Below are 11843 nucleotides of genomic sequence, written 5' to 3'. Positions count from 1 at the left end.
GCACAATGACAGTACTGAAAATACTTATACATTTCTGTTGATTTGCATTAGTAAAACATGACATAAAGTTGTTAGAAATTTTTCATTTAGGTTAGAACAAATTACCTTTTTTATCATATAAATTATAAAATAAACAGTTCTTTGATACTAACCTCAGACTTTTGGACCCTACTATACATTTCTTCATAGTTTAGGGAAATATCCTGCTTTATGCTATCAGCCTATAAAGAGGCTGCTTTGAGTGTTCTTCAATGAGCGGCTTATTTATTAGGAAGTCTATTGTGCATACCACATTATCATTCATCCCCCACATTAACTTTTCACCAATGGTTATTCACTTCTCTAGGTTTCTACATTTATGTCCACAAATATTACTGACAGTTCTTTACACAACTAAAATGACAAACAAAATTTTCACTGTAACTACAAGTATCCTTAGTCTCCTAAAATCCCTTCCACTGCCACTCTTTTGTTTCTCAGTAAATAAGGTATTGCCAAACTGCCACCATTATATAGGCCAAATCACCAATAGTACATTTTTTTTTAGGAGCTGGGGTAATTTATTTAAAAAATAGTCTTTCAAACATTATAGTCTCAACTTAATACCCAAGGGGTCACATAATAGGTTTAAATTTCCCCCTTTAGTTATATGACTAACCATGTACTAAAGTCACAAGAATAACAAAAATATCTACATAGCCTTTTAATACGCCAGCTGCCACTGAAAAAACTAAAAGGAGAAGAGAGCATTGGGTAAAGTTCTAATGTATAAATGGCAGATAAGGTACCCTATTTAAAAGGCTTCTGTATACCCTGGCTCAGTCCATGGGACACAATCATTTGGCAATACTGTGGTCTGGACTAAATCAAACCCCATACTTTTTATATTTACCACAGGTAAAAAGTAAATATGCAAGATTCTGATCTGCAGCAACAAGAATGCCACTACAGATGGCACGGGGACTGGAGTGTGCTAAATAGGAGCAAAGCTTAAGTTGGCATACCTAAAAAGTTAAGGAGACAGCCCACCTTGGTCAGTAGTATGATGCAGAATAAGCCATGTTCAAAGGAGCCTATTTAGTATAAAAAAAGTGCAAAGCTGCTTCTGTCTCTGTTAGAAGTCTTCACCCCTGACTCACTGTGCTCGTCGGTAATAAAAAGATCCACAACTGACATTCACTCCCACCCTGAAGCTACGAAACTCCAAGCTACAGGAGGAAAAATAGACTTTTCTTTACTTCATTTATAGGGAAGCGTTGTCAGAGCCCTACCAACAAGGAGAAGAGACAACAGCTGCCTTTAGTTAAATGTTTTTTTTTTTGTTTTTTGTTTTTCTCTTTAAACTTCTCAAAAAGTCAGCTAACTCTTTCGGTCACCGGTGTTCTGGTGTCAACAGGTTCCTCCCCGCTCGGCCGTTGTATGGATGAAGAAACAATGTCTTTTCGTTCACCTTCCCCTCTGTTTCTGCACTTATCTGCAGGCTGAGTCTTAGGCGGCTCCTGTGTGCAGCCATCGCTCTCGGGTACTTTGTCCTCTTTAAAAATTTTGACACTTAAGTCCTGTGGCTCTGGGGCACTTACGCTGTCCTTTGAAGTCTCTGGCTCTAGACTAGTTGTGGATGCCTTGGATTCCGAATGGTGGTGATGGTGGTGATGATGGTGGTGATGTTGTTGCTCCTTTTTGGGCAGAGTGCTCTTGCTTTTAGGGCTGCTTTCTTTACTTTCTGCAGGGTTCTGTACTTTTGCGATGTTTTCAGTGATAACAGAGGGAATCTCCGGGGGATCTGCGTCTTTAACCTCCAGGCTCACAGTTTCCCGCGTCTTACGTTTCTTTATTGGTAATACAGTCTCTAGGAGGGGCTTAACGGAAGACTCTTTGATTGCTTTTTTCTTTGCGGCTTCGGCTGCTGCCGCAGCAGCACTGGCGATGCCTGGCTTGCGGCCCCGTTTTTTTGGAGCTGCTGATGGGTCAATTTCTGATTTTCTTTTCCGGCCTGGACGCTTTATGACAAGAACCTGTTCTGATGTGGTTGCATCGGATTCTTCTTTATGTCCAGATAAAGGCATTTTGACCAGAAGCTTTCCTGGAGTCTTTTCAACTACTCTCTTAACCTGTACACCTTCTAGCTTAACTGTTGGCTTTGCCTTCCCGCTTCCTTTTGGCCTTCCCCTTCCTCGGCCAGTGCCAGTGGATTTTGGAGCTTTGGGCTTTTTCGGAAGTTTCTGTTCTCTTCGAGAGGGGCTCCCTCTTCCGGTTACAGTGAAATCAAAATCATTGGGGTCGAGGGATGTGTCGCCTACTTTTTGGAAGTATGCTATAAGCTCGACTTTGGACCGAAAAGCTTTTCCACTTGGGCTATTTAAAAAAAACAAAAACAAAATATAAATAAATACACAGTATGATAAGCAGTGCATACCTTATATATCATCATGTCAATCTTTGGCAAGACACTTTGTGATAAATTACATTAAAAATATACACTTGTGTATGTAAAAATGTGTTGGTTATTTGTGGAGGAATTATTACTGCAAAGTGGTTGCGTTTGAAGGAAAACTTCCCACCTGTTTGTACACCTAATAATGGCCTGTAGGTGGTGCTGTCTGCCAAGTTTGAATGCACTGGATTAAAACACATACCATTATATTTAACCTTTAACACATTTGCTATACGCGAGACATTTGTGGAGCTCCCAGGATTTTCCTAACAATTTACTATTTCCTTCCCTCTACATGAATAGGCACTTTTCTGGCCCCTGCCCAATTTTTTTTCGTTTATTTTACTGGTTGCCATAGGTGATTTGTAAACAAGAGGGAGCGTGTGCTGCTCCAAGGACGCCGCTAGGAACGGAAGAGAACTCCCCCTGCGATCCACTGACTACATTCACGGTCCTGCCCGTGTGGACCACGAGAACAGGAGAGAGCGGTCAGCCCCTATTGCGGCACTAAGGGGTACCGCACTTGGGCAGAAGAAGATGCATCTTTTCCAAGTCTTCAAGGACAGTCCAGGAGACCAGGAGCTTCAGTTCCAGGAACATGTCACCCCCTGTCCGGAGGAAACACTAAATACTGAAGGTGAGGACCAAGGGACCACCTTTTATTTAAATTTTGAATGTGTTTCCTGTCCTGGTAGGAGGGGCCCCAAGGTCTCATGGGCTGTCCTGGAAGACGACTTTTAGAAAATACAATTACATTAATCAACTATAATGGCAGTACAGCTCACGACAATGTAAGCAGAGCAGGGTGAACAAAAAGGGAAAAAAGCAATTAAATCAAATTGATTTATGAATTGTCCCCTCTCTCTCCTGATTGGCTGACTTTGATTAACTTTGATTGACAGCAGCAGGAGCCAATGACGCCACTGCTGTGTCTCAGCTGGATGGCTGAGGGACTCGTGGAAATCGCTGGAGAGAGATCAGGTTCAGGTAGGTATTAGGGGGTGCTGGGGAGGCTGCTACACACAGAAGTTTTTTTATCCTAATGCATAGAATGAATTAAGATAAAAAAAAGCCTTCTGACTTTACAACTCCCTTAAGCAATTTTAAAAATACAATTTATAACTAAAAATAGGGCACAGGCACGTGATATGCCAAGATAATTTTTTTCAAGGCTGCAGTCTATGGTTGCTGGTGTGCTCTGTCTGTTGCAGAAGAAATATGGAAGTCACAACTCTAGACTTTGAACTTTGAAGGTCCATGCTTCAAGGTTCCCTACTATGTCCCCTTTTCACTTTTAACCACTTGAAGACCAGGCCTTTTTTCTGACATTTGTTGCTTAAAAGTTAAAATCAGTATTTGTTGCTAGAAAACTACTTCTAACCCTCAAACAATATATATGTCTATCTATCTATCTCTCTCATATATATATATATATATATATATATATATATATATATATATAGTAAAGTTAGTTTTATTGTTTTGGAATAATGTGAAAAATTATATTATGCTGAGTAAATAGATTCCTAACAGGCTTTAACATTGCGCATGCTCATGGAATGGCGACAAACTACGGTACTTAAAAATCTCCATAGGCGACATTTTAAAAAGGTGTACAGGTTACCTGTTTAGAGTTACAGAGAAGGTCTAGCACTAGAATTATTGCTCTCACCCTTACGATCACAAGGAATGTAAACATTCATTGTTACAGTAATAGGCAGTGACAGGTACTCTTTATGGAAGGATCTGGGGCCTATAAGACCCCAAACCCCTCCTCTGAACTTGAAAGCATTCAAAACACCAAGATCAGCGTTATTGAATACTTTCACATTTTTAAAAACTGGCACCTTTAAGACTCCAGTAAACTCGAAGTGATGTTGTGATGTCGTGTCCAGGTTACTACATCAGAGACCCAATCAAAACCTATTCCTGGCTTTGTTCGGGTCTCTGGCTAGCTGATGGACGTTCCAGGTGATCACTCGGATCTCCCGGTCGGACAAGAGAGCCAAGGCGGAGTGGAGGGAGACATCCCCTCCAGCTGCTTATAACACCTGAGCGGCTGCTTAGACGTATGGGTTCTTATTACGACTGTCAGCTCTAAAAAAGTGGTTAAATTATAACTAAAAAGGGGCAATTTTTTTTTTTAGTGTTTGATAGAGTGATGGAGCTTGTTAGTGAATATTGTTGTGTATGCCCTGTCAGGGAGATTCACCCTCTCCATTTGTTACGTTTACCATTATCATTGAAAGTGAAAGTAAAAGAAAATCCCACATTTTGGGTTTTCCCCAGAAAAGTAATAAAGGGGACAACTTCCAATGGGGAAAATAGTTTTGGCGATCTGGGGGCCCCCCAAGGGATTACTTTAATTTGCAGTTCACTTTCTGTTTGGCTATGGAACAGGAAGTGAAGGGAAATCTCTGCAGAAGGGAAGGGAAAATCTAATAGAGGTTTTATAACCCTTCCTTGCTCTATCCAAAATGAAAAAAATAAAAAAAACTTGTCTATTGCTCTACTTTAACGCGAGTCCCTGATTATGACTATCATAATTCTGACAACCTAGTGGTATATACCCAAATATTTGCTTGAGGGGAGTTTAATTAACTAAGTACAGTAGTAAAAGGCCATGGTTATGACAGCAATTATAAGCATTCCTGAACAGATATACATCAGTTTAGGCCAAAGCAAGAAAGTGTGGTACCAAAAGGAACATCATCGAGCACATATTGAGTGGTTTGGATTGCAAGCACACAACAGGGAATTTATATGATGGAAAAGCTACATCAAGAGATTATATTGTGGAATTTGTTGAATGATCTAGGCACGTAAAGAAAGAGCTGTAGCACTGTTTAATAATAGTAACATTTTAAATGAATGATTGAAATAATATCAAAGCGTTTATAGCATGGTGTTTCTGTACATGCTCTTTGTATGATAAATTTTACACAGGTGGCTAGCTAGTATTGGGTTTTAGTAAAACCAGTGTACTGCTTATATATTATTTCTTTTATCTATTCTGCTTGTTCGAATCATAGAGCTGGCAGCTAATTTAGGTGGATTTAGGAAGGAAGGGAGAGTGCAAAAGGTACTCGCATATAGAGATTTTCTTTTTTAATAAAATGGGATTTTTGACTTACCCTAAAATCCATTTCTCTGATGTTCATTGACGGACACAGCTCCTGATATTCTTAACCATTGGTTATAATGCTCCCTACAGGAGTAGGACACTAGGCAGAAAAGTCTGGCTACACCTATAAGCAATCCAAGGGGGTATACTCCCTCTCCCTGCTATAGGTACTCTATTTTTACAAGCAGTGTCAGAATAATTACAACTCCACAGAGGGGTGAGTGCTGTGTCCGTCAATGAACATCAGAGAAATGGATTTTACAGCAAGTCAAAAAATCCCATTTTCTCTTTCGCTCATTGTTTGACACAGCTTCTGATATTCTCAAACATTGGGACGTTCAATAGCAGTGTTAAATATGCGGGGTGGGAAAAGCAAAAAATTTCCCAAGGCTAAACATTAGCCAACCAGGCAACAGGAGCTCAACCAAAACAACTTAAGCCCACCTGAAAAAAACAATACACCCTCAACAAGGATCAGGTTCTCTCAAAAGCAGCCTGCAAAACCTTGCAACCAAAAGAAGCATCGGCGGATGCCAACACATCCACTTTATAGAACTTTGTGAAAGTGTGCACCGACGATCAGGTGGCCACCTTGCAAACCTGCGTCACTGACGCCTGATGACGGAAAGGCCCAGGAGGCACTAAGCGCCCTAGCAGAGTGCGCCTGAACGGGTAAAGGAGGAACCTGACCCTTGATGGAATAGGCCTGAATCACTATCTAAACCAACTTAAGCCCACCTGAAAAAAACAATACACCCTCAACAAGGATCAGGTTCTCTCAAAAGCAGCCTGCAAAACCTTGCAACCAAAAGAAGCATCGGCGGATGCCAACACATCCACTTTATAGAACTTTGTGAAAGTGTGCACCGACGATCAGGTGGCCACCTTGCAAACCTGCGTCACTGACGCCTGATGACGGAAAGGCCCAGGAGGCACTAAGCGCCCTAGCAGAGTGCGCCTGAACGGGTAAAGGAGGAACCTGACCCTTGATGGAATAGGCCTGAATCACTATCTAAACCATCTGGAAATAGCCGTAGAGGAAGCAGACAACCCTTTATGAGGCCCATCCGCGAGCACAAATAGGGAGTCTGACTTCATGAAAGGTCTCTGTAGCTGCCAGGTACACCCTAATTGCCCGGACCAAATCCAAGGCATACAAGGCCATTTCCTTTGGATGTTTAGGCCTGGGACAACAGGAAGGCAACACAATGTCTTCATTCAAATGAAAATCAGAGACAAACATGAAAGGAACGACGGTCAGGGGGGAAGAACCACCTTATCGCTGTGATTTACCAGGTAAGGTGAACGGGATAATGCCGCAGTTCCGACAACCTGTGCGCAGAGGGGATAGCCGCCAAAAAAGGCCACCTTCTGGGACAGCGTAAGCAGGGGAATCACCCGATGATTCTCAAAAGGGAGGCTTCTGGAGGGTCGAAAGCACCAAACTGAGGTCCCAGGGCGGCAACGGAGACCGCACTGTAGGAACCAAATGTCGGACACCAGGGAGTGAGTGGCCAAAGGTCGCTGGAAGAGAACCGCAAAAGCTGACACCTGGCTCTTGATGGTACTCAAGACCAATTTCTGTTCAACCTCCCGTTGAAGGAAGGTCAAGATCCGAGTCACCGAGCAGGAGCGAGGATGAATCCCAAAAGACACAATGAACATCTTCCAAGTACGATGGTAGATCTTCCTAGAAGTAGATTTCCTAGCTTTTAACAGTGTAGGAATCACTGTCAGCACCTGGTGTTCAACAGCCAAGACGCCAAAAGGAGGCAACTGTAAAGCAGGATGGAAGATTGGTCCTTGGGACAGCAGATCCTCCCCGAGAGGAAGCTTTCAAGGAACATCGGCGACCAGCCGCACCAGATTAGCATACAAAGCCTGGTGAGGCCAGTCCGGAGCCACTAAGATGACAGGAATCCCTTCTGCTTCAATCCTGCGTAGAAGTCTTGGCAGAAGAGAGGAGGGAAGGTGTAAATCAGATGATACTGACCCCACGGGCCACCATCGCGTGTGTGTCATCCGCCAGAGGATCACAGGCCGAGCCACAAACCTCCGCACCTTTCCGTTTATCCAAGACATCAATAGATCCACTTTGGGGATGCCTCCTGGAGACACAACTGCTGGAGACCACTCCCCTTGGTCCAACACCTATCGACTGAGGTAATCCGTCTGCCTGTTTTTCACCCCAGGAATGTGTACGGCGGAGAGGGCTGGAATGAAACAATCTGCCCACCTTAAAATTCCGGCTACCTCCAGAGGCACCAGGACACTTTTTGTGCCCCCTTGGTGGGTGACATAAGCCACAGCAGTGGCATTGTCTGATTGAATGTGCACTGGACATCCCTAAAGATGATCTATCCAAATGGTCCAGGCACAGTCTGATCGCTGGGAGTTTCAAGACATTGATCGGGTAGTCTGGGCTCTTCCAGTGTCAAGAATGCTTGCCAAGGATGTCTCCCCAGCCGGATAGGCTGGCATCCGTGGTGACCACTGTCCAATACAAGGAGAGGAAGGATTTGCCCAGCCGAAGAGCCGGAGAACGAAGCCCCCATATCAGGGACTCCTTCGTTCCCTGACTCAGCCGGATCGGATTATCCAGAGAATGCGGAGTCTTGTGCCATTTGGCCAGAATCTCGCTTTGCAGGGACCTCGTATGGAACTGTGCAAATGGAACTGCCTTGAAGGCAGACACCATCAGGCCCAGCACCCACATGCAAGTCTGGAGGGATGACCATCTGCTGGACAGCAGGAAACCAATTGCAGCCTACAATTTCTGGAGTTTGTCCAAAGGAAAGAGCACTCTGGCTAAGGCCGAGTCCAGAGTCCAAGCCCAGATAGTCCAGCTTTGTGGACAGAACCAGCCCAGACTTCTGAAAATTCAGAATCCAGCCGAACTCCCGCAGAGTTCGTATTGCGATATCCGGGTTTTTCACCAGAGCAGTAGGAGTCTCCGCTCGCAGAAGGAGATTGTCCAAGTAGCCCAGCACTGCGATCCTCCGTTGGCATAACAAAGCTAGCACCGGGGTGAATACTTTTGTGAAGACCCGAGGAGCAGAGACGAGACCAAAGGGTAACGCCACAAACTGATAATGTTCCTCTGGCGCTGGTGACTGGCATACATTGGAATGTGAAGGTAGGCATCCTTGATGTCATAAGAAGCAAGGAAATCGCAGATGCAGGGATGCCACCACGGTGCAAAAGGACTCCATTCGGAACTTCTGCACCTGCACAAAGCAGTTTAGGGGCTTGAGGTCCAGGATTGGACGCACTTTGCCTTCCTTCCTGGGAACGGTAAATAGGTATGAGTAACAACCCTGAAAACGTTTTGAAGTCGGAATCGGGACAATCACCCCTTGAAGCAACAGGTCTTGTACCCCCCGAAACACATCCTGCAAGCGGTCAGGGGACAGGCACAAGTTAGAAGGAAAGAACCTTGCCAGGGGACAAGAGCGAAACTCGATCTTGTAGCCAGACTGAATGATTTAGTGGACCCACCTGTCTTGTACCAGGGAAGTCCACGGGTCCAGAAACAAGCAAAGATGTCCCCCCACCCCAGATGTGGGTGAGGGCACACCTTTATGCTGAAGGAGCTTGGTCTGCGGGTCTGGGAAAGCCCGCTCTCAGTTTGCCAGATCAGGTTCGTTTGGATCCTACAGAGGCCCTGAAAGGCTTCGAGCCCTTGTCAGTTGACCCTGAGGGACGAAAAAAACTTCTTATGAGCCGAAAAGGAAGGCCCATGTCTACGACTAAGGTTCTAAGGTGTCTACGACTAAGGTGTCTAAGGTTCCTTGCCCTTAGTAGCCTGCGGAAAAAAGGTACTCTTCCCCCCTGTAAGATCTTTGAAGAAGTCACCCAGGGTAGCTCCAAACAGGTGATCTCCTTGAAAGGGAAGATCAGTTAAGGCCTTTTTTGGAAGTCTGGTCCACAGACCAGCATTTGAGCCAAAAGACAGGCCGAAGGACCACTGCCAAAACAGAAAGCCGTGCCACTAGGTGAGCCACATCAAAAGAGGCATCACAGAAACTGCAGCCCCTGGACCAGCTGGTCCGCCAACTCAGCAAAGGCAGGGGGGAGCCGTTCTCCCTCCAGGTCACGGCGTAAAAGCTTAGCCCACTCGGTCAGAATTTGCGACACCAGGGCAATGGTGAATACCGGCCTCAATGCCGAACCAGCCAAAGTGTACATATTGCAGGCCACAGCCTCCGCCTTCCTGTCAGCCGGATCCGTAAAGGCCGGAGACTCTTCAAATGGAAACATGGTTGCCTACTTCAATCTGGAAACCGGAGGGTCCACCACCGTTAGAACAGTCTACTTCTCAATAAGAAACTCTGCATAGGGGTAACGCCTAGTAAAGCGCTAAGAGACCCCAAAGGGATGCTTTGGTCGTTCCCACTCTATAGAGACAATTCTGTCAAAATAGGCAGGAAAAGAAAACACCTGTGCCGCTCTGGGTGGCTTGTGAGTGCCAAAGGGAACCTGCGCATCCGTCGCAGCCGAGTCCTCCATCTTCAAGGTCTCGTGCACAGATACAATCAGTGCTTTCACCAGCACCTTTTTGTGCGCAGTTGCAGACATGGAGGAATCATCCTCACTATCAGAGGATTCCGGGCACGTAGTTGCAGACCCAGCAGGGTCTGTGGCGGCCAAATCAGTTTCAGGATTTAATGAGACAGATGAGGCAGAGGAAGGCGGGGGGGGGGGGGCACGCTTTTTGCTAGCTCGTTGCCTGAAAGCCACCTCCACCCTGGACACAAAATACTCCAAGATGGCCATCAGAGCATCGATGGATGGTTGGGACCCAGAGGGCCCCATAGTCTCAGAGGGGATCAGGTGTTGAGATGTGCTCCCAAAAGACTTCATGAGTCACCAGGGGAACTCCACAAAAAAGGTGTAAGACACTGCAAGGGACACCCCCACTGCGCTAGCAGCACCACCCAGCCACCAGGCACCGAGCACCAAGCAATCCTCAGCAGAGTGGGAGAGAACCCCACCAGACTCACCACCCAGCAGAAACAGGCACCTGCACACCAGGATAATCTGCACTGCATGCGTGGCGTTTAGGAAATGAAAGAATCCAGGACTCAGCCCCCAGCACCAGTATAGCGCCTTGCCCCCACCCCAACAGACCACCTAAACAGCCTCAGCATAAGTGGAGGGGGGGGATGGGGGGACAGATGAAGGGGGATGCCTGACAGGAAAGAAGTAAACCCGGGGGTCCGACCATCCCAAGGAGGGGCCAACGTCCACCCCAAAACCCTCCATGGGGAGAGGGGGGGGGACAGCTGCTCACCATACCAGGAACTGGGTTGGCACCGCTCCAGACAGAACCCCTCTCTATAGAAATGGGGGGGGCGGCTGTCCGCCAGGAGGAACGCTGCGACTCGGGCCAGGGCCTGGTCATATGCGACTTCGCGAGGCGTTTACCTCACAGCAGGGGCGTAACTACAGGGGTTGCAGTTGCAACCGGGCCCCATACTCCAGGGAGCCTCCCCTGTACACCTGGATAGGAGAGACGGCGGGGGCAACATGTAGAGAAATCACTGTCCTTGTTTTTCCTCCTGTAGCTGGAGGAAGAAAATGGAGGAGATTGGTTCCTCTGTTTTCTGCCCCCGCCACTCCTCCTATCCAGGTCACTTGTGTTCTGCTGTCTCTGGGCCCCTGTGTGCTCCCCTGCCCCCCTCCCCCCCCTCCTGCCGGCTGCTGCAGGGGATGTGTCACAATAGAGAACCAGGAAGGGGTTGGTAAATATGTAATTTACCAGCTCCTTCCTTTTCTGAATGGACAGAGTCAAAGTCAGTGACATTGTAAAAAATAAAATACAATGATAAAAAATACAATTAAAATTCCAAAAAATAAAAACTACTGACAACAGTGGGTGAACTTCCAGGATTGCAAAGGTCACACTTGCGACAGGCCCTGGTATTCCACCACCGTGGGGAGGCCCCAAGATGGCAGGAAGGGGGCCCACTGCGGGACCGTAATAAAGGGCTCCGCAACTAGAGTAAAGGGCCCTAGGATCAATAGGAAGAGCCCCAGGCTTGAAGGGAAGGGCCCCACCCAAGGTTCCGGGGGGCCCTTCATGGTTTCCTGCACCGGGGCCCTGGAGTTTCTAGTTACGCCTCTGTCTCACAGGGCTGTCCCTGCCCAGTGGGGCTATGTCACGGCCGACCAAGCTCGGAGGTCTGCATGCCGCTCGCTGGCCAAAAGAAAAAAAAGAAAAAAAAAAAAAAAAGCTAAAAATTATAGGGTCTGGTTTTTAACTCCTCCTCTTTAGACTCTTAA

The 11843-nt window shown here is 46.4% G+C and overlaps 1 protein-coding gene across 1 annotated transcript in view; it reads right to left on the bottom strand.

Moving 5' to 3' along the window:
• Window positions 1–222: 222 nt before the first annotated feature.
• The window catches only part of MECP2 (methyl-CpG binding protein 2), a 73627-nt gene continuing 62006 nt past the window's right edge, over window positions 223–11843 (bottom strand). Inside the window, exon 3 of the mRNA XM_082264031.1 lies at window positions 223–2355. Coding sequence (XP_082120157.1) covers window positions 1356–2355 — 1000 coding nt within the window. The 3' untranslated portion in view covers window positions 223–1355. The remainder of the gene's footprint in view (window positions 2356–11843) is intronic.

Source organism: Pelophylax lessonae (assembly GCF_965119305.1).
Source record: "Pelophylax lessonae genome assembly, chromosome: 7".
NCBI lineage: Eukaryota > Metazoa > Chordata > Amphibia > Anura > Ranidae > Pelophylax > Pelophylax lessonae.
Note: the sequence above shows the minus strand (reverse complement) of the source record. Positions and strands in the feature narration are given on the sequence as shown.